This window comes from Eretmochelys imbricata, chromosome 4 (genome assembly GCF_965152235.1).
Source record: "Eretmochelys imbricata isolate rEreImb1 chromosome 4, rEreImb1.hap1, whole genome shotgun sequence".
Taxonomy (NCBI): domain Eukaryota; kingdom Metazoa; phylum Chordata; order Testudines; family Cheloniidae; genus Eretmochelys; species Eretmochelys imbricata.
In genome coordinates, this window is record NC_135575.1 from 30,589,320 (window position 1) to 30,613,020 (window position 23,701).

General features: G+C 42.5%; 2 protein-coding genes across 4 annotated transcripts in view; one reads left to right on the forward strand and one right to left on the reverse strand.

Annotated features, from left to right (window-relative positions):
• Positions 1-687: 687 nt before the first annotated feature.
• TRMT10A (tRNA methyltransferase 10A) lies at positions 688-15,367 on the reverse strand. 3 transcript variants are annotated; one of them, XM_077815059.1, is made up of 8 exons: positions 15,294-15,367; positions 13,534-13,815; positions 12,290-12,452; positions 9,912-9,983; positions 9,347-9,421; positions 7,517-7,666; positions 6,304-6,409; positions 688-2,404 (listed from the first exon to the last, which is right to left on the reverse strand). In XM_077815059.1, the coding sequence occupies exons 2-8, from the start codon at positions 13,731-13,733 to the stop codon at positions 2,235-2,237; spliced, it is 936 nt and encodes a 311-aa protein (XP_077671185.1). In that variant the 5' UTR covers positions 13,734-13,815; positions 15,294-15,367; the 3' UTR covers positions 688-2,234. The 3 variants fall into 3 exon arrangements, with proteins under 3 accessions (XP_077671185.1, XP_077671183.1, XP_077671184.1); XM_077815057.1 differs by having other exon boundaries at positions 15,191-15,311; XM_077815058.1 differs by lacking the exon at positions 15,294-15,367 and having other exon boundaries at positions 13,534-14,701.
• Positions 14,886-23,701, forward strand: part of MTTP (microsomal triglyceride transfer protein) — a 44,860-nt gene continuing 36,044 nt past the window's right edge. Inside the window, exon 1 of the mRNA XM_077814762.1 lies at positions 14,886-15,090. Coding sequence (XP_077670888.1) covers positions 14,886-15,090 — 205 coding nt within the window. The remainder of the gene's footprint in view (positions 15,091-23,701) is intronic.

The window sequence follows — 23,701 nt, forward strand, 5'->3', positions numbered from 1 at the left end:
TGTGAGTCACATGTCCTCTCCAAAATGAATCACTTTGCCCACGACAGAAGTCCTGAATGTTTCATTTTGTGTTGCTCTATTTCACTGATCAAGCATCTCCTACTTGCAAATGACTGATTTGCACATTATGCAACTCATTATTTTAAAAAATGGTAATGAGGAGTACTTTATAACCACTTTCAAATCATTATATGTGACACAGTAAGACATGGTAATATGTTTGTGGTAAGAAAAAAAAAAAAGAGAAACCAAATGAGAGAGGCAGTGGCTAACACACACTAGAGAGGAAAATGTAAAAGAAATTCTTTTAAATAGTGTGTAATATGTTGAAACAAAGACATGAATATATTTCAAAGTTATCTGCAGAAAATGATGTTGTAAAGTGTCCATTTCAGAGCTTCTTTAGGTTAAAAAAAATGAATTCTTGCTTAATATGTAATCACACAAGTGACGAGACCAGAGAATATATTTTGTTGTTAAAAAACAAAAAACGTAACTTCCACCATACCAAAAAAAAAAAAAAAAAAAAAAAATAGTAGTTCTGGTCAATAGAACAATGCAGCAGAACAACCTTTTAGAGTTGTGGAATTAATTCCACATGAATAAATTGTAGCATTTAATTTTAATGTGCTCAAATCTGAGAAGGAAACAAGACATGTGGTAGAATTAAAGAATCTTAACTGAAACTTCAAATGCTTAGATCAGATTTAATGAATACTATGTGCAGCAGTATGCAATACCTCAATTGTAAAATATGCACTTTGTACCTTTGCTATTTTAGACATTTGTCTACTAACAGAGGAAACTGGTACTGGCAAGTGCTTTACTTTGTTTATGCTGTATATTTCTTTGGCTCTTCAAAACAAAAACAAGACAATGCTTTTGTCCAGAAGTTTCTCCACGTTCAGAGACAAAATTTAACACATTTCTCTTGGCATATCTACACAATAACCCCACCACAGTATCTTATTTGAGCAACAAACTGTTGCCCATGACCTAAGGCAGATGAATCTTCACTGTAGTTTATCAGATGGCTGCCTAAAGAGTTCTCAAAATTAATTTATATTAAAAAAAGCATTAAAATGATCACACTGAACATGTCAAATCATAATTTCCTTGTTGCCAACCCTGTAAAACTATTGGACACATGTACATCTACACATATTCCAGTTCAACTCCCAGTCTGAAAGTGGTGACAGTGGAGGGAGGACTGGATCTGGATACAGAGCCAGTCACATCCATATCACCTGTTCAAAACCAGCCCACGCCACAAGTGACCAGAAGCTGCTATCCTCCAAATTCTCTTGGGGAGTCTATTGATGATTGCAGAATTGCTCTCTGTAGATACTTGTCCACATCCCAAAAGCTACACTATAACTGGCTCCCTTCTGGATAGTCCCTGCAGAAAGGGATGAGAGAATGGCTCCTCTGGTGTGAAAGGACACCTTCCGCCCCCCAAGGCTGTCTTTTGGCCTGCTTCAGGAGTACTGAAATGGCTATTTTAAAAATTTAGTTAGAACAGAGAGCTTCAGTTCAAGAGGCAAGAAGAGTAACTCTTTTTGAAATACTCACAATCCTGCCAGAGAGGGCAGGTCTGCTGTGACAGAGGATGTTTTTAAAAAAATTATGTCTTAAAAAAAAAGTGTCCAAAGCAGGCCCAAAGCAGAGTTCTTGGCTCCCAATGTTTTTTCAGAGACTATAAGACTATTCTTTGCTCAGAAAAGCCCCCACTGACGGTAAGAAGTTATACACACTTCGCAACAGGCAATGCCGGAAGGAGCTTTTAGATTCATTGACCTTTGACACTCATTGCTTTTAAGACATAATATAGGATGGGGTGGATAGAGAATAATAATAAAATATCAAGGGTACATGCACAAAACAGGGACAGTTACTAACATATTAATTATTAGCTTCCATCACAAGCTTCAAGAAAATAAAACCGTTCTGTATGTATCAAATAAAATATTTTAAAAAGGAAAATAAATATTAGCTTCCATAACAAAATAAGTTCTGCATTTGCCATTAATTTACTTTATAAAAAGCGAAAAAAAGGAAGTATTTTCAAGGTAAAAATAACATTTATCTTTACCAGTCTTTTCCAAGTGTAGCCACTTAAACAATTAAATACCACTAGTTCGACAGATTGTTCTCAGAGGTTTCATCTAACTCATGTCTCATTTCTATCCTTTGTGCCACATGCACTTTACATTCCTGCCCGCTTCCACAGTTGCCTAGTCGCTGTCCGAGCTATTATCTTCACCAGCTTCTTTTTCACGCAGCTCACATTTGGAGGAGTCATTGGCTTCGCCCAGAGGACTGGCCCCTTTCCGCGGTGGCAAGACACTGAAAAATGCTTCCTTCCAGTTTCTCTTCTCCAGATAAGAGAGGATTATCTCAAACACTGCAACCAAGAGAGACAACCAGCTCTTCAATAGTGAAGTAACAATTTCTGACAGAAACAGAGATTAATTTTTAAAGAACACACATTTAAAAACATAAGCCAACTGTTGCAAGGATCTTACCTCTTCCTACAACAATGCGAAATAAATAAAGCCCTCCGGATTAAACAGAAAACGCAGTACTGCTGCGGAAGTCAGCTCTTGTAGGAGCTTTCCCTCTGCCCCCAAAGTAAGTATGCTTTGAAAATTATTTAGAACAGCCTTACAAAGTCATGAAGACACACCCAACCCAGGCGCACAATGTACTTGCCTCCTTTTACTACACTAAAGAATGGTGAAGAAAAGATCATTACCCAAACAAAAACAGTTGTCATCTCTTCCACCCACCGCACTCAGACAATGGAAAAATGGGACCATCACAGTTATGCCACACTGATTTAGCTGCATTTGTTTTTAAATAAAAGGACATAAGTTAACGTAGGCCCTAAATTTGACCTGCCTTCTTATAATATTTTGTAATTACTCTATGTGTAGTATGCTTAAACTTCTTAGTGCTTTATAAGCAGTGAAATCCTCACAATGATCCTCCAAACAGACAAGTAAAGATCTACATTTTACAGATGGGGAAATGGAGGAAAGTTGCTTAACCTCTGCCTAATGCTGAGAGGGACGCAACATCCAAGCCAGCAGTTCCTAGGTCACAGTCTTGATAGAGGGAGTGGTCTCAATACAGCTGCCAGAATTAGAAAGAATGTTCAGAGGTGGAGGGAAATTTTAAACAACGTTTTCCAATATTACAAAGTACTAGTCTTAGAATGTTGCGTTTAACTGAAGGAAACAAAGTTACTTATCCATATAATGCTCTCTTGGCTATGCCTGATATGGCATTTTAGATCCAAAAGATGAGAATCTTTTAAATCCTAAACCAAGTACAGTAAAAGCTGTTTTATCTGGCACTTCACCAACCAGAAAGCTCTACAAACCAGCATTTCTGATCTTCATTGAAATTCTGGTTTATAGTCCAATTGGCGTGGAGCCGACAGGGGGTTGGAGTACAGGAGGGGCTGTGGAGCACAGACTTTGGGAGGGAGTTTGGGTGCGGGAAGGGGTGCCAGATCCAGGGGCTGCTCACCTTGGGCAGCTCCCTGCAAGCGGCGACCTGTCCCGGCTGCTTCTAGGCAGAAGCGCAGCAGGTGGCTCTGTGTGCTGCCCCTGCCCCGAGCAATATCAACATAACTCCCACTGGCTGGGAACCTGTGCACTGCTCCCCTCCCATGCCCCAAGCTCCCTCCCAGAGCCCGCGCTAAAAATCCTCCATGAGCTCTAATTATATCTCAAATGTAAATTTAACACTGTTCTTGTCCATCTTCCACCACCCGGGGGTTCTATTTAATTAAAATACTTGAGAGAACAGTAACCCTACTAAAATGTTTATGGTATGGATCTATCCCTCCTCATGCCCCCCTGAGACAGTAGCAAGAGTGCCCAGCCTGTGGGACCTGGTACTATACCTTTCATTTCCAAGAACAGCAGAGTTAGAACCAAACAGGTGTTTCACTGTGCAATAGCACATAGTGAAATAAATGCAAATATATATTTATAGTTAAAAAAAAACATGAAAATATCCCTTACGTTATACATACGTATACAGAATAGGGGTGGCCCAATTCTGCCATCCTTATTCATGTCAAGTTGTACTTTGCATGCAAGTATTCCTATTAAAATTGGGCCAAATAATATTAAGGTTGCAATATGTGCAAGGGATTGAATTACAATAGTTAAAGGCACCCGACATTTTGAATTTCCTGTCTTTTGTGCCTAAAATCCTCAGCATGGATACTGCATTAACACTGGATTTTAAAGAAGTATTTTATGTGTTCAGTGCTTTTCAATTATTGTTCTCAAAATGCTTTACAATGGCAGATAAACATAAAAAAATCCCATTTTACAGATAGATACAAAAGAGTCAGAGAGGCTAAGAGACTTGCCCAAAAACACACAGTGGATCAGCAGAAGAGTCAGGAATAGAACTGCGATCTGACTCCCACCCTAGAAGATAGCTCCCAGAAATTATACTAGAGCAGGGGTGGGCAAACTTTTTGGCCCAAGTGCCACATCTGTGTAGGGAAATTGTATGGCGGGCCATGAATGCTCACGAAACTGGGGGTTGGGGTGTGGGAGGGGGTGAGGGCTCTGGCTGGGGGTGTGGGCTCTAGGGTGGGGCCAGAAATGAGTTCAGGATGTGGGAGGGTACTCCGGGCTGGGGCAGAGGGTTGGGGTGCAGGGAAGGTGAGGGCTCTGGCTGGTGGGCCTGAGGATGAGGGGTTGGGGGTGCAGGAGGGTGCTCTGGGCTGGGACTGAGGGGTTCAGAAGATGGGAGGAGGATCAGGAGTGGTGCAGGAGGTTTGAGCATGGGAGTGGATCCGGGGTGCAGGCTCTGGGGGGTGCTTACCTCAAGCAGCTCCCAGAAGCAGCAGCATGTCCCTCCTCCGGCTCCTACGTGGAGGCACAGCCAGGCAGCTCTGTGCGCTACCCTGTCCATGGGCGCCACCCCTGCACCTGCTGTGGTTCCCGGCCAATGGGAACTGTGGGGGCAGTGCTTGAGGCAGGGGCAACATGTGGAGCCCCTTGGCTGCCCCTGTGCGTAGGACCAGGAGAGGGGACATGCTGCTGCTTCTGGGAGCCGCACAGAGCGGGTCAAGCCCCGGACCCTGCTCCCTGGTGGGAGCTCGAGGGCCAGATTAAAACATCTGGAGGGCTGGATGCAGCCCCTGGGCTGTAGTTTGCCCACCCCTGTACTAGAGGTCAGTATACAACTGTTGCAGGAGAACTACTAAAATGGACCTAGCTAACATCTTGCAATTTTTTATGGATAATATGTGGAACCCTGTTCTCTACCTTGTGATACAAAATTTAAAGCTACAGCTGTATGTGTGTGAAAGGTTTCCAATAATTGGGTTTTGGTAATACTTAAGCTTAATCATTAATTAGTGACTTAAGATTCAAAGTTATAGCTGATTCTCTGCTAAATTTATGATGTACATCCACTGGCAATTCTGAGATTGGATGAGCATGCCATTGCATACATCATCCTCATTTGATAATATTTAAGAGAATAAAATACTTTTAGCAACAACAATAAAACCAAACAGACATTTTCAATAAAATAAGAGAAGGTAGAAGAAATTCAAAAGGTGCAAAATAAAGACACAAAACAGTAAAACCAAATTTAAAAAAGGTTGAGGAGCAACCTTATTGCATATGCTTATATTTAAATCTAACTAATTACTTAAAGGTCGCAGGTGTCAGAACTGAAAGACTAAGGGCTTTTAAAAAAAAAAAAAGAAAGAAAGAAGATTAGGTAGAGAGTGTGGTTGCATACCTCAATATAACAGACTCCGAAAACCAAGTACACACATTTTGGGCTCTTGCTAAATGCCAATGCAAAAGAAAGAATCGGGGAGAGAAAACAGAATTTTGCTACTAGCAAGTTGAATAAATTGTGCAACTATCCACCACGAAATCAATGCACACCTAAACTGTGAAACAGCGGCAGTTTTTCATCCCTTGCATTTATCTTTTAAAGGGAATAGAAACACAAGGGTAAATCCTAATATTCTGGTCCTTTGACCGTTTTCAAGAGGGAATTTAGCCACTGTGGGTAGGATTTTCAAGAGTGGCATGTTTTCCATACGACAACTCAATGGGACTTAAGTTCCTAAGTCACTCAGGCACGGTTGGAAAAAAAATCTCACTTTTATAAAGATTAAAGGCATCCAGCCATTACTGAAATAAGAATTAGGTCTTTATACACTGACGTACTTTTGAAGATTCATATAATTTGATATTGCTGACACATTCTGTAACATTTTCATTTTTATTTTTCAAACTCATGACTTACCATGATTAACTGCCAATACTTTCCGGCTGTTCATTTTCACAAAATTTCCAAGAGGAAGCTGCACATGACCAATTCCCTGTTCTAGTGCTTTTTTGTAAGTAATCCCCTGTAGCAAAAAGACACCCCCCCAAAAAGGTTAACCAAGAATCATGATTTTTGATCAGACTGTACAATACAAATGAGCTTTCTACTACTGGGAAAAAAAGACAAAATGAATAAGATAATTACTGTTTTCAGGCAGGGGTTTTGCAAGCAGTGTCATACTGTTGCAACTCAAGACGAAGTGGGAAATACAGTCTGTTTTAAGGGAGTGTTTGTGTTCAACACAGTAAGAAATAATACAAATTATTCAGATAACATTCAAACTCAATTTTACCTGAGCTGTTTGTTTATTTTTTTTTTTAAAAAGAGGCACTACAGAGTAGTGTTTTTGGTTTTTTTTTTTTTGAATTCCAGTACTACTTTAACGCTTATGAAAAAGTAAGGAATTGGTACTGCAGTGATTACATTCCGCAAGCAAATAGAGCCTTATTTAGTTCTCAGCCTTTGACAGTAGCTCAACCTGCTTTGTTCTGAAGAATCATTTGCCAAGACAAAATTTATCCCCCAAACTTTTTTATGACACATGAACTATTAAATAGGTCAAAGGGCATTAGTTCGGTACACTATCCAAAGGAAATAATTTTTAATAGTGCTCTAACCCTTCCAGTAGCAGTCTGACATGCCAATTGCACAGAGTACAACGCCATGTCCAGGCATTGAACTGGAACCCAGAGGCAAATGTGTTCCTTGATTAGGCCATACTGACAAACCAAGTTATTAAAGAAGGATGTCCAAGATCCATTACATGTACAATCATGACAATTCTGTTTACACATGCAAGTAAATAACTGAATACACACAAACCAAAGATCTCTTTCAGAAAATCTGGCCTTCAGTGGGTACAACAGAAGATTAAAATTAAGCATGGATCATTATAGATTTGAAGTAAAAGATAAAATCAAAACATATATTTAAAAAAACAAATCAGCAAAAAAATCACTACATACAATCACCTCCAGAACAACGTTTTGGTTTTTAAGAGTTTTATTGCACAAAATCAACCAATATGTTTTTTAAATAAGTATCTGTTTTTGCTGATTTGCATGTGTTCAGTAATAACACTGAATTAGATGCTGAAAGAGCAGCTTTAAAGAAAGTAATATCCGTCTACCTTGTGGTGATTGTGATCCACCAGACCTCCAATGACATAGGCTTTAGTCTCATCTAGTTCATTCAGCACGTCAGGGGAGTCTGATGTAAGATACACAAGGTCTTCCTTCTTCATTAGCTCATTATAATGCTCTGATGAAATATGGATATCCTTTGAGATACAAAGAAGTTCAAATGTTACACATGCTATTGAATAATGCTTGGCCAGGCTAAACACCAGCAGAAGTACCAACGGAGCAGTGTGTCCATGCTGCCCATGCCAAGTCAAATACAGTTTTGTCCCATATCCACCGTACTGCTTTCTCGGTATTGAACCCACAGTTCCCAGCATAGCTCTCTGAAGCAGTGGCTTGTGAAAAGTTTAAGGCCTTCTGAGAGTCCAGAGGAATTGCAGAAGAGGTCAAACACTTGTGACTCCTTGTGGACCTAAGTCACTTCCAAGACCTTTTTTCAAAAGGGAAGCCAGAATAAATGAATCATAGAATATCAGGGCTGGAAGAGACCTCAGGAGGTCATCTAGTCCAACCCGCTGCTCAAAGCAGGGCCAATCCCCAATTTTTGCCCCAGGTCCCTAAATGGTCCCCTCAAGGATTGAACTCACAACCCTGGGTTTAGCAGGCCAATGCTCAAACCACTGAGCTATGTCCCCCCCCACCCCGCCTGATGCTCAGCTATTGCTTGGCAAGAAAGGTTTCTGCTGCAGCTTTTAAAAAGCAGTCACCAGGACTTGTGTGATGGAACTGGTCTATAATTTATGCATACAGTTTGTTGACCAAGTTATTGTATGAATATATTGGTTTAGTTTAATAGGTGCTGTAAGAAAAATCAGGCAGGAAGGAAAGAATAGCTCAAGATATGCTACTTCTCTGCAAACACTCAAGTGTTGTTAAGAAAGAATACCAGGATAGGAAAAAGACCACGTACAGATTTATCACATGGTTTAAAAATGATCACTTTCAAGAGAGGGGGTAGTTGTGTGGGCGAATCAGACCCAACAGACTGGACGGACACCCCTAGTGGGGGTATCTGAAGAAGTTAGGGCCACCCAGACTACCATCAGGGGATGGTAAGCCTCTAGGTAAGGTAGACATACATGTACATCATATGTTATTTTAAAATCATTTTTTAGCCCAACACTAACAGGCCAGCCATGGGTGTTTTATTGCAGTGTAGACATACCCAAAGAGATTTGCTCAAGGTCACACAACATTTGACAGAGCTGAGTAAGGAATTCTGACCTCCTCCGAGGCAATCCTTCCTCATGCAAATAATTAAAATAACATAGGAACATTATTAAAGAAAAAAAAAGAGTTACAAGGATAAGAAACCCAGCATGTCAGCAATCTTACTGAATGTGCCATTCTTGACAGTACTGGCGTTATTTTCTGGAGCCAGGCAAAGTAGTATGGGCCAGCTCATTAGTATTTCACCTCTGGAAACCAGAATCTAGTCTTGATCAAGGCATAACAGATGTATTTAGTTTCACGGTTAGTCAATACAATCTGAGATAAAAAGCCAGGAATAGCAAGAATCAAGGAGTTGGAGCATTACAAGTCAGCACAGAGATGCATCAGCAATATTAACTGAAGAAATGCCAACTTATACAAAGCTAGTCTCAAGTCAGGGCAGTCACTCGTATGAACACTAAATTCACTCAAAACTGAAGTCATTAAGAGCTAAACTAACACCACTTTTTTGATGTCTTGATAAAATACAGTACATGGAAAAGATACAAGCCAAAGAAACTGTAGCAATCTTTGAATGAATATTAAGACTGTATTTTTCTTGGGAAATTTCAGAGTCACAGAATTGCTTAATTTTCTGTCATTACCTTCCAGTTGACCCATCCTTTGTCATTTTCATTCATGTTGTTCTTCAACTGGCCTCCATGGCTGGTCAAGTAAAACTTAAGAGGGATTAAAAAAAAGTGCAAAATATCCAAATTCAAGATGCTGATTTGTCACCACATATGTTTTTATCAGACAAGCTTTTTATTCTGAAGTGCTAACTAAAACTCACTTTCATTATTTACCAGAGGAATCTGGTGCTAAGAACATTTTTTAATGGTCAGTACAAAGGGTTAACAACTAAGCATTTTTTGCCTTATGTCCTGCAGAAAGAAAAGTGTACATCCAAAAGCTATCTTGGACTGGCAGCTTTTATACTGACATTCATATGCCTTTTCATCTATGTAGGTATTTTTATGGTGGTCACTATCAGGAAGGTAGTGTTAACATTCCTTTAATACAGGAATGACAGAAATATGATCAAACTAAGTTATTTTTTTCATTTTACTAAAATTATACTCTCTTTTGGGCAATGACTGCCTCTTCTACATGTTCTGTACTTCACTAAGCATGGCCGGTGCTCAAATATAGACAGTTGTTGTAACATACCTGTACAGGATGTAATGCTTTACGGTTTTCTGCATAACATCTCTGAATTTGCTTGTGAAGCTTCTTGACATCCTGTATGTAACACAATTTGTTTTTATACAGTCCTTCAGACAGATCACCACAAAATGCTTTACCAAGAGTCAGTCAGACGCTAGAGAGAGAGAAAGGAAGCTTTTAACCAGCAAAATAGATTCCTGAGTGGGAAAGCATCAGACCCTTTGAGAGAAAAGGAGAATGACAGCTGTGAGGGAATTATGTACACACACAAATATATGCATCTCCCATAGAGTACATATTTAACCACTATTACAATAATTGTGACTCGAGTCACATTATTCTTCAGTCACTCGTTGACTTATTACATAGAACATACACATATTACTATTGAGTTACAGATTGTAACTACTTCCAGGAACAGAATAGACTCCTTTATCATGCTTATTTTAACTATAAACACACCCTTTCACACCCACACAACACACCCCAGGGAAATTTACTATTTTTTTTTTTTTTATTATTTTAAACAAGTCATGGATATGAAGTTCATCAATACAATGTTTTTAATGTAACTGAAATAAAAACAATGTTTAGACTATCCAAAAAAGGACAAACAAAAAACAAACAATGGCCTCCCTCTAACCAACCGTACCAGGAAACAATCAAACTCGCCAGACCCTCCACCTATAATCCGTCAGCCTCCATAAATATCTGAGAAGAACTACGGGCTTTGCACGCAAAGGAAGGAAGTGCATTCGAGAGTCTAGAAACTTTTATAGAAAATGCCCTACCAGCAGCAACCTCTCATGTATCTCAAAGGAGCACCTCTGATCTCACTTGTGACAGTATGACATAAAGAGAAATGCCTCAGGTAACTGGGTTCCAAACCATTTAGGACTTTAATAGGTTCAGACAATCACTTTGAACTCTACCCAGAAACCTATTGGACAACAGTGACACTGAGTACTAGTGTTATATGCTCCCTGTATTACACTCTAGCTGCCTGTGTATTTTGAGCTAGTTTGTATTTGAGTGTTTCAACGTGCAGCCTCACCAGTGTAATATGGTGGTTTAGTCTTGACTCATTACTCAGACTGTCAATTCTTCAGGGCAGAGACTGTCCTTAGGGTCTGTATTTGTACAGCACCTACCACAATAGGGTCCTGATCCATGACAAGGGCTCCTAAGTGCTATAATAATACAAATAATAAAGACAGATGATGATAGAAAGGCTTGCATCAAAAAAGAAAAGAGCACACTTCTCACAAGATGTAAGTAAAAAAATGCGCCTTTTTGTCTACAGCTGCTATTTAGTCAACAAGTAGTAAAGTAAAACTCAGATGTCACCAGGGTCATCCCTAGAGGGGTGCAGGGCCCGGGACATAGGCGCCAAGTTTCTATCTGCCAGGGGGTTCTCCCCCTGGCTCTGCCCAGGCCCCGTCCCCACTCCACCCCTTTCCCCTGAGGCCCCATCTGCCCTGTTCCACCCCCTCCCCCGAGCGCGCTGAGCCCTCACTCCCCACCCCGCCAGCGCCTCCAGACGCTGAAAGGGCCATAGACACTGGGAGGGAGGAAGAGCCGCTGATTGGGGCCCGCAGGTGGGCAGGAAGCGCTGGAGGGGTTGGGCGAGGTTGGTAGGGGGGCTCCTCTTCGCTCCCCGCCTCACCTCCCCACGAAGTGCGGGGCCCAGGGCAGTTGCATCAATTTGCTGTACCCTAGGGACAGCTCTGGATGGTACCTGGCTTACAAATGGTGGAAACACTCCCTTGGCGTATAGGGGGTGCCGTTTCTGATTCTCTTTATTCCATACCCCTACCCACCAAAATCACTCCAATGTTTTCTTTATTATCCGGAAGCCAGTTCAACTTCATCCATTCTGAGATGTCATAAAAACTCAGAATTACTTGTTCTACTGGACCATACAGCTCTGATGTGACTGAAACAGAGCTGAGTATCACCATAATACTGAACACGCTGTATCCCATGTACTCTCACTAACTCTGCTACGGGCCTCAAACATACTTGGAACAGGAGAGGGGTCGGGGAGAGGAAAGACCTCTGCAGTACCCCTCAGAAGAGTGCTCTTGGAGCATGAGAAAATTTAATGGCTGATACCAGGGACAAGGTTCTACTTTCTATTCTGGAATCAAGTCAATTTACAAGAACAGATCTCCAGGAAGATGACTGCTATTTTTAGCAAGTTCACATAGCAGTACTATTTTGAAATCTGACAGATTTAAGAAACAAACATATAAGCTATCCCTCATGCACCAAGACAAAGATTATTTCATTTTCATCTACCCACAGGTTCTTCCACTCTCAGATCATGCCATATTAGTATCAGAGAACCCATGTGCTTCCAATAGCAAAATTTCATTTACCTTTAATACCATCAAGTTGTCAAAACTGCAGTCTATAATAAGACGAAGAGTACTAGGAACAACATCCCTACGTATACGCTTCCTGTCACTCCCTTCATTGTTAGATTCCAACTGATACTGACGCTCCAGTTTTCTTTTCTGGCGTTTCTCTTTTCGTCTCTGCCTAAAAAGTCATAAACAGTTAAAAAATAAGGATTGCTAGGTCTGTACAGCTGGTTAGATGTTCTGCATGGTGCAGATGTTAGGAGATTAACATATACTTTATTGAAAAGTTTAAATAAGAGATAGTGTGAGGCTGCCCCGGTTTCTTGGGTCATAGTGTAGCACTGAAGACAAGTTCAGAAACAACCCATGGCTCATTTTTCTCTGTTTGTAGAATAGTGAGAAAACCTGTAACACTAGGTGTGTGATCCAGAGCTAACACACACCACTGGAAAGAATCCCGTCTATTTCAAGGGGACTTGGATCAGGTCATATACAACCACTGTGGACAAAAGAGCCAGTTAGGGGTCTCAGTGAAACAATATATGTTACACTCCAGATTCTAACATATATCTTTTCAGTGGTTTAGGAAGTATGCTACAGTGTGAGAGATGGGACGGGTCAGCCCAAGATCAAGGTGGGAAACTAAGGCTCAAGAAGTTCATTCTGAATAGCCACTGTCTTGGGAAGGTACCAATTGGGGTAATACCAGGGGTTCAGCTTGACCTAGAAGAGCCCATGCTTTGATACCCCTTTCCTTACCCCCAAAATATATTCCTACCATCACATCATCCTAAAAGATAATGAGCCTGATTGTGACAGCATCCTGTATTATCAAAAAGAGGAGACTCTCACTGATTCCTGGTTCTAGCCTCGCTCATCAGGCTACAGGGGCTGGCAGTGATACAGGCGCAGCACACTCAGCCACTTCAGAAAGTAGAATTAATATCTCTCGTTGCTCAGCAACAACCATTTTGGCCAATTAGAGCAGAGTATTTGCAGGTTTACCCTCCTGACATCCTCAACCTGCTGAGAAACAGTTGCTGAATCACAGACCATTGAGGACATTGATCTGAAATAAGTTCTCCCTGGTGCTCTAACAGAGAAGCCCAGCACGTTTCACATACTCCACATTTGAACCAACACTGACTTTAATTCTCTTTTGCATGAAGTTTATGTACAAATTCTGCTCACATACATGATCATTAAAATTAAATACTGGATTGGAATCAGCAACATAGGAGACATAATTCAAATCACACCTGCGTAAATCTCTTTGCTCTTCCCATTGTTTCTGCTTCATTAGCTTCTTCATTTGCCTCTTTGACATAACTCCAATGCTCTCTGCCTTGTCTGATCCTGGCTCCCCTTTCTTGACTTGATTGTCATTTGAATTAATCTTTTCTTCCACATCAGGAACGTCTGTGGGCAATGGATTTTCTGCTGGCATTTCTGATGACATTTGCTTTCCGATGGCTTTAGTGGATCTTGTCTAAAGAAGCTTGAATTTGTAGAGTAAGTCTTTTTTTCCTCCAAGACTGCTTCTGCAAGAAACAGAAGACAGAATAGTTCAGAAATACCACAAGACATCTACTTCAGATTAGTATCACTTTAAACCTACTGTAAATGGGGGGAGGGGGCGGGGGGCAATGACAAACAAGAACCGTAGACAGGCTTTTCCCCAATTCTAAGCCTTGGTCTGTGCCTCAATAAGCAACTAATGCTCAAGAGCAAGTAGTAACAAATATAACTGTAGTATTCAATACTTTTCTAGAAAATCAGCTCTTAGCTACAGATGACATACCACCTATTTAAAGATTTATTTTAAACCCAGAGGGGGAAAGCCTAAATATGCTATGTTATGACCAGACTCATTTAATTTCTGTGACCACCCGTCAAAATTGAGTTCAAAATGACCCCCAAATGCATGTGCAGGAGAAAGAATATCAGGAGGACAGAATTCTGAAAGCATGACTCAGATGTCTGTCTGTTTTTAAATAAAGTTCTTTGTTGTTTAGACAGCCTATTTACTGCAGATTTCCCAAAGCTATCACTTTCAATAAACAGTTTTACCTCTTCATTTTTTAAAAAGAATTCAACGTAGTTGCATATAGTTCTTAGTTGGAAGTCCCTCATACTTATTTTGGTTTTCCAATCACCTTATCTTATTTTGTAAGTGTTTTTCTTTTCCCCCACCCTGTTGCTGTGTAAATCCTGCAGAGAAATAGGGGGCTATACCAGACAAACAGTATAGGGAAAAGAGTTAAATTAACTACCATGCATACACAGTACCCTGAAAGGCACAAAGGTAAACAGAACAAAGTAGAGAACGTTTTTCTGCTCTTTCAGTTATCCTGATGTTAGAGGTTAATTATAAACAGAAGTTAAAATTAATTCAGACACAAGCTTGATTTTAAGAGACCCGGGGGGCGGGGGGGGGGGACGGCGGGAAAGAGATTTTAAAAAGGCAGAAAATCTTCTCTGGCTCTGGAGAACGGACTGGCGGCTTAATGAAGAGGCGAAGCAGGGACAGACAGGAGCTCCTGGCGCAGGAGGTGGGTGGGGCACCAGCCGTGTCGGATTGAAGCCTGCACACAGCGCTGAGCCCCAGGCCATGGCAGCGCGCCGCAGCGCCAGCAGGGGAAAAGCGCCGCCGAGCTCCGGCGGCCCGGCCGGGGACAGTCGCTGTTCTGCCCACCGCGGCGCCCAGGGAGCCCCCGCACCGCTCTGCGGAGAGCGCGCGCGGCCCCGCCCTCCGCCCCGGGGGCCCGCAGGCGAGCGAGACCGGCCGGCGGGGCGGCTGCCGGGGCTGATGACTCGTGAGGGGGGGAGTCCCGTCCCGTCCCCAGGCTCAGCGCAGGCGGCTGGCGGCAGCGCTGACTCACGATCACCCACGGGGGCCGGCCGCCCCGCACTTACCCGCGCGCGCGGCACCGCGAGACTGGAGCGGGGGGCTCCCGCCTCCAACGGCCAGAACCGCTTCCTAAGCCCCCTCCCCTCAGCCGCGGCACCGGCGACTCACGCCGTAACCGGAACCGCGTCGCCCATCTGACGTCATCGGCCCGCGCCCCGGCCTTTGGGTCTATCGCCGGGGGCGGGGCGGGCGAGCTGCAGCGTCAGCGGGGAGGCGGCTCAGCGGCCGAGCCAGTCCCCTCTTGTACCCACACCCGGAGCAACGGCCTCGCCCCCGGCCGCCCCTGAGGTGCGGCCCGGCGATGTTGTGCAGACCAAGCCACGGTTAATCTGCCCCGACTGTCGGGTTTGCCACAGGCGCCTCGGGCCCCTCTCCAGCCACGACACACAGGGCCACCGGCAGGAGACCGGCAGCGTTTGGGGCGTGTGAATTAAACCCCTCCCCCCACGCCCCGCAGCCGGTGGCCCAGGAGGCAGCGACCCCGCTCTGCCGGCCGCGCGCGCCCAGCCTGGCCCAGGGGCCTGAGGCAGGGGCCCAGCCCACCAGCGGCAGCCTGCAAGGTGGAGGCCCAACAATCCAGGTTTTCTCACCCTCCACCCCCCCCCCACAAACTCACTCTCCTACTGGTAATAGAGTGGTAATAGAGCAGGAGAGTGAGTTTGTGTGTGGGGGGGTGGAGGGTGAGAAAACCTGGATTTGTGCTGGAAATGGCCCAACTTGATGATCACTTTAGATAAGCTATTACCAGCAGGACAGTGGGGTGGGAGGAGGTATTGTTTCATGATCTCTGTGTGTATATAAAGTCTGCTGCAGTTTCCACGGTATGCATCCGATGAAGTGAGCTGTAGCTCACGAAAGCTCATGCTCAAATAAATTGGTTAGTCTCTAAGGTGCCACAAGTCCTCCTTTTCTTTTTGCGAATATGGCGACAGAACAAAACGCCTGTGCTCTGTAAGGAGCGCTGTCCTGTGTGATAGATCTGCTTTTTATTTATGGTCACACCTCCCACTATTTTTAGACTTCACTTTTGCTTGGGTTAATTTCCCTTGGTCTCAGCGAATACGTTTTCTTGACCACAGAGTGTTTCTGAAACTCCTTTTTATGAAACTCATGTCTCGCATGATGACGCTGTGTGGGGGGAGAAAAGTCTAAGAATATCATGCCATTGTTATTGGCAGAATTTGAAAACATACTTAAAATGACAGTTGGCAGCATAAGAAGAGATATGTATGTATTCATCATTCAGTTTATGTACACTGGGACTATTACATAAATTAACATGTTTTACAATACCACTCCTTTTCCTAATGTAGAAAAAGCCTTAATTATCTTTCCTCAAAAGCAGTTTTGTCACTGACATTTCCTGCATGCTAGTCACTTGAAGCGTGCTTCTGCTCTAAGAAGTCAACTGTTCTGCATGGCCCCCCTGCCTAAGTCTAGAGGAGAATGAAAAGATAGCAACTCCCTCTCAATTATACCACTGCTACTATCACAAACAAATTACTGAAAAGTCAAAAGCTGTGTCCTGCTATTTTGGGGTTGCCATCCCAGTAATGGAAAAATTAGCTACACACTTAGCCGAAGTTCCTTCCTCTGCATCTGGTTCACCTGTGCTTGACTGGCAGGACTGACTGGACTATAGTGGACTCAAAAACCGGTCCTGTCTTGCTGCGCAGCTGGATCCCCCAGTTGCCTGTCCCCCATCTTCCTCATCCACCTCCTCCTCCTCACTGTTCATGGCAGGGGCCTGGGACCCAGAGTGATGTGTGGGGTGGTAGTGGAGTCTCCACCAAGATGGCATGCAGCTTGTTTTAAGAGTGGTAGATCTGCAGCTTGGCACTGTATTGATTATTGGCATCCCTGAGCCCCCCTTCTGGTATGCCTGCCACAAGTTCTTGGCTTTCATGCAGCGCTGCTGCTGGTCCCTGTTGCACCTCTTCTCGTGCATCACCCAAGCAATCTGCTCAGCGATGTCCACGTTTCTACATCTTGTTAGCGTCTTCTCCCCATGCACCCAGGAGATCCACTATCTCCTGTGTACTTCAGACATGAGTGCATCATTGGGCAGTTGCGTTCAACAATGGAGAGTCGCTAGGTGTGCTTGCCAAGCTGAGCAATCAGGAAAAGGAATTTTTAAAATTCACATTTAAGGAGGAGTGGTTGAGCTTCCAGTCTATGTGGCCTCTGGGCAGTGGAGTTCACAATGGTGATCACAACAGTCAGTTTGGGGTATTGTGGGACAGCTGCTAGAGGACTGTTAGGGTCAACACAGTGTCTATACTCATGCTATGCTGACCGTAGTACATAGAGCATGGCTCGATGTCATTCACGGGGGTGGCGTTACTATGTTGGCATAACAGGGCACTTACATTGTTGGGAGACAAATTTAAGTCTAGACATATGCATGACTAGGTCAACACAAGGCACCCTTACGTCACCATAACTTTGTAGTGTAGACCAGCTCTAAGGCCAGAACTGGGCACTGCAATTGCAACTTAGACTTCACTCCTGCAAACATTTATGCAAATGAGTAGTCCTACTGAAGTCAAGGAGACTACTCACAAGCATAAGTGTTTGGAGGAGGTAAGTTAATTCTGTTGAGAATGGGCAAGAAATAACAGAATTCAGTTTATTCTCTCTTAGCTGTGTTGGCTCGACAGACTCAAGAGTGAAAAGTAAAGAAAACGTTATTTTTATCCGCTGGTTTTAGTGACGTGACTGAGTGCACACGGAGTAAGAAGGTGTTCTATTTATAGTGTCACATTCTTCAGAGAAGAACCATGGTTTTAAAAAATCAATTACATATCCATTTCACCCCTTTAAAAAGTGTTACACTATTCACATTTCACATTCAACTGGCATTATCACTTAGTTCTGAAGACTGCAGTGCCATTGCCCCATTGGAGTTGAAGTACACTATGCACTTCTTATCTTTCCCAACCAGACGGTAGGCTGGAAGGATGTCGCAATAGAACTGGAGTTTATTCTGGAGTTCAGTGTGTGAAATGTGACATAAGTACACTTTCGTGACAGTATAGATGGTGACACTTTCCCAGCTCCGTTACCGAGACATGCGAAGGCAGCAAACGTGTCTGTGGAACCACAGTATCTTTTTCATGTATATTAATGCTTATCTCAAGTTTCATTGGTGCCAGATATACACTGCATTTCAGTCCCAGTGTTGGTTTCAGATTTATTTCTGCTATATTAGAAGTCACAAAACAGTGTGGTATCCATGATAAGACATTTACCTTTAGCTGGTACACAAATTCCTCCATATGCAGAAATTTTAATATTTGATTTTCTCAGGGGCCCCATATATCTGGATTACTTTAAAAAACCTGGATTTACATTTGCTTATGCTATTGTCTGTTTTAAACCTCACCATGTTTCTATTTATATCTAGATTTACATGTTCAGTCACACTAGTTCATTATTATGACCAACAAGTAATTCACCTAATGCAGACATGATTTTAGAGTGACCCCCTTCTTCTAAGATTTTGATTGGGATAGATTAGAGAAAAATTAAAATTTCACTCCATCTTTTGTGAAGAACAGCAGACTATTTCATTGAACTCAAATGAGCAAAAGGAGTGTAATAAGTTTTATTAGGTAATAATAAGTTTATTGTTTGGACTCTGGAATATAGGTGACAACGGTAGTACTTTAACCCTGGAACACATGCCAACAGGGCTTAACTGAGGTGTATATTAAGTGGCCAGTCCTGCACCCACTGAATTCAGCTGTAAATACTTCTACTGATTTCAGTGGGTGCAGGATTTACCCCTAAAAGTCAGTTCTAATGTTAATTCCCTTGATGTCAGTGGATTTACTCCTGATTTGTACCGAGTATAATTGAGATTAGAATTAAGCCCTCTGTTTTTGAGTAGAATACACACACACACACACACACACTATCTACCAATAGAGGTACAGTGTCCAGATCCTTGGCTTGTGTAAATTGCCATGGCTCCATTGACTTCACAGGATATAAACTGATTTACACCAACTGACGATTTGGCTCCTAATGTTTTAACTGTTTAAACGACACTCTTCTTGACTTTATTTTAAGGATGGACAAGATGTATGAAATATATTTCTTGATTAAATTCCAAAGATGTAAAAAATATGCAAAAAGCTGATAAGGCATTTCCACAGGAAAAAAAAACCAGACATAACTCTCCTTTGGAGACAAAATTCCATACCTCAACATTTCTAGCCCAGAATCTACATTTCCATGCTCTCGCCAACCATAAAATTACCTGTGCAAGGTGACAGATTATTCAGGTTTCAGAGTAGCAGCCGTGTTAGTCTGTATTCACAAAAAGAAAAGGAGTACTTGTGGCACCTTAGAGACTAACAAATTTATTTGAGCATAAGCTTTCATGAGCTAAGCTCACTTCATCGGATGCATTCAGTTGAAAATACATTGGGGAGATTTATATACACAGAGAATATGAAACAATGGATGTTATCATACACACTGTAAGGAGAGGTTTCAGAGTAGCAGCCATGTTAGTCTGTATTCACAAAAAGAAAAGGAGTACTTGTGGTACCTTAGAGACTAACAAATTTATCTGAGTATAAATCGGTTGGATCTGATGAAGTGAGCTGTAGCTCACGAAAGCTTATGCTCAAATAAATTGGTTAGTCTCTAAGGTGCCACAAGTACTCCTTGCCACTCCTTGGGGGGGGGGAAGAAAACCTTTTGTAGTGATAATCAAGGTGGGCCATTTCCAGCAGTTGACAAGAACGTCTGGGGGGGGGGGGGGAGCGGAAATAAACATGGGGAAATAGTTTTACTTTGTGTAATGACCCATCCACTCCCAGTCTCTATTCAAGCCTAAGTTAACTGTATCCAGTTTGCAAATTAATTCCAATTCAGCTGTCTCTCGTTGGAGTCTGTTTTTGAAGTCTTTTTGTTATAATATTGCGACTTTCAGGTCTGTAATCGAGTGACCAGAGAGATTGAAGTGTTCTCCGACTGGTTTATGAATGTTATAATTCTTGACATCTGATTTGTGTTCATTTATTCTTTTACGTAGAGACTGTCCAGTTTGACCAATGTACACGGCAGAGGGCCATTGCTGGCACATGATGGCATATATCACATTGGTAGATGTGCAGGTGAATGAGCCTCTGATGGTGTGGCTGATGTGATTAGGCCCTATGATGGTGTCCCCTGAATAGATATGTGGACACAGTTGGCAACGGGCTTTGTTGCAAGGATAGGTTCCTGGGTTAGTGGTTCTGTTGTGTGGTATGTGGTTGCTGGTGAGTATTTGCTTCAGATTATTCAGTTTCCAAAGAGTACAGCAGTTTGCAAAGTTCTGTGCTTTCCAAGCAATAGAGAACACAGCAGGAATATCAGCTGCAATCGAGAAATAGTCATATGTTATGCAACTCTTGTAATGCAAGAGCATATCACATAGAAGGTATAATATAAATTAAAACTACCACGGGAAATGTAACCAGCTGGCAGCCTTGCACCAGACTTGCAAAGAAAGCTCCACTCAAACCTATTTCAAATTTGTACCCTAGGAAACAATTTCTGCCTTCAGTTACATACATTAAATATTGTTGACTGCACTGGATTTGCTCAGGTGTAACTAAAGACAGAATTTGACCCTAAACATCAAAATAAACGGTTATATTCCCTACAAGGGAAAGGCCCATGTAGGTGCTAGGACACATTAGAAATTGAAAATCAGTTTCCACCTATCTTCTAAGCCAGGAGTTCTCAAACTGGGGGTCAGGACCCTCAGGGGGTTGCGAGGTTATTACATGTGGGGTCGCAAGCTGTCAGCCTCCACCCCAAACCCCGCTTTGCATCCAGCATTTCTAATGGTGTTAAATATATAAAAAAGTGTTTTTCATTTATAAGGGGGGTCGCAGTCAGAGGATTGGTATGTGATAGGGGCTATCAGTACAAAAGTTTGAGAATCACTGTTCTAAGCTGAGATGAGTGGTCCTCTTACAGAATGTGAAGTAGGCTTGACCCTCCAAAGCCACTGGTGTACTGAAAATCTGCAGGGAAATCTGGGATCTTGGGAAATCCATCCAACATTAGGACTCTTTTAAGGAGAACCAGTCCTACTCTCCGGCCCCACATTCCTTAAGGAAATGTGTTGCTATGGTCTCCACATAAGCCTCTGTCTGCCTCAATCTTCCCACCCTTGCATTGGGGTTGGGGAGTGTTTCATGCCACAGATGTGGAAGTAACATAAGGCCATCATTATCTTGGTTTAAGCCTGGTGGTTTAAGGGAGGCAATGGCTCATTCCACTCACCCTCTCCAAAATAGAGCATTGACTCTGCAGACTTGGGGAAGAGGAGCTTGTACAGGCTGAATCTGATTAATATTCAAAAATGAAAACTGAGGTGAACAATAAAATAGGTAAAAGCCCCAATTACCTCAGTTGTGAATGATTAACGGAAGACCATCAATGAACTTAGTACCTGAGTATGGAATTTGGAATCTGACCTTTACTACATCTAGATAAACACAGTTGCAGATTCAGAGGCTCTCTTTGCAAACTTCACTCCCAGCTGAAGAGTTCACTTCTTGGTAGTTTTAACATTTAATGCTATAGTCAAGAGCTCAGAAGAGTCAAACATGATTCTTCTTACTGTGCTTTTCCTCTGCATCTTTTCCACAAACTCCGCCTCTGTTAAAGGTAGGTCTACACTGTTTTTTTATTAATCTTTTGGTGGTAGCAGTGGTGAATGTACAGTGGTATATTTTTTACATAAGAAAGGAAGATCTTATACTAAAGGGGTTCTCGAGGAGCAGAATTTTTAAATGGATTTACTAAATGAAAATAAATATGCAGCACACGCACTTGTAATGTTAGTTTCACCCTAGTTTATAGAAAAGGCAAAGGGGTCAAGTGCATGTGGCACTGGCCTAGAAGTCAGAAGACCTGGCTTCTAGTCTTGGCATTACCAGTGACCTGGGGCAAGTCATTTCACCTCTCCGCTTCCCAGTTGTTAAATGAGGCTAATGATACTTATCCTCCTTTGTAAAGCATTTTGAGATCTACAGATGTAAAAATGCCATAGAAGAGCAAAGTACTACTACGATTTCCATTTTAGGCTAAATCCTGCAAGGGGTTGAACACTGGCCCTGATCCAGCAAAGCACATAAAAGTAGTTCCTTTGACTTCAAAGGCACTACTCACATGCTTAAAGTTAAGCACTTGTTTAAGAGCTTTCATGGATCAGAGCCAGAGTGCTCAGCTCTGCATAACTGAGCACTATGTGGTTTTTCCAGCTCCCATTAAAATCAATAAAAAGACTCCCACTAACTTGAATGGGAGTTGGAGCTGGATCTGCTCTCAGGGTGAAGTTCTGGTTTTATGCAGGTCTCCTGCACAAGAGTCAGGGGTACAAAATCCACACACAGGACTCCCCTGCAGCCCCTCTGCACACTTCCGTGTCACCAGCCTATGGGATAGAAGTTGTCTCACACAGTGCCTATGGGGGGATATTCTGCCACCGTTTGTAAATGATGGATAAAATTTACAAGACTTTTAGGCCAAAGCAATCAACATTTTGGGTGAAAATGATGCAAGAGCATTCTGTTCGATGAGTCTGTACTTCGAGGGCCATATTCTTAAAACTCAAATAAATGGTAATTAATATAGTTTTATGCAGATACCCTCCATCCATATTAATTAACCATCCATTATTAGGCCAGGCTGTAGGGTAGCCTGTGGGATGGGCTAGTTGTTACTGCCCCTCCCTGTCCCTCATGTAGAGAATCCAGGCCATTGGATCTGTGCAAGCACAGACCAAGTGCTGCTCCTCCAGCTCACTGTCACTTGGGCCCCATTGCTCTCTTCCACACCAGTAAATGTGGAACCAGCCCACAGCCCACCTCGTCAGTTTACAATGGATGCAGAAGCTCCCTGTGCATCTTCTCTGCTCACCTTTTCCCTCACAGAAGTGGCAAAGCACAGGGCTCATCATACAATCCCTCTACCAGCAGGTGAATTTCACCATGCTGCCAAAACGATCTTATTATATAACTACTCAACCAACATGCTGTACCTCTAGTATTTGCTACTCTCAGCTTCTGAGATAGTTATTTTAGCCAAGCTAGCCCCATGTAAAGGAATATGGAATAAAAATACTTAGCACTTTACATCTCCAACATGCTGTGCAAACATTAACTCATTCAGTAGTTCTCAAAACAGCCCCGTGATAAATCATTATTTCCATTGCACAGATGGGGAAGCTGAAACTCAGAGAGGTTAAGTGATTTGCCCAAGGCCAGAGGGTGAATCAACAGCAGAGCTGGGATTAGAATTCAGTTCTTGGCTCTCAGTCCACCAGACTGTGCTGCCTCTTTAAAATACTTATGGAGTATTCTGTACATTCAAGTCAGTCGGATAATTGCACACGATACATTTCTAGCTTTAGTTACATTTTTAAAATGTTTTCAAATAAATAGATGGCTTTCGTTTTTTTAAAGGTATCCAATATCATAAGAACTGGCAAATGTAATTTATGG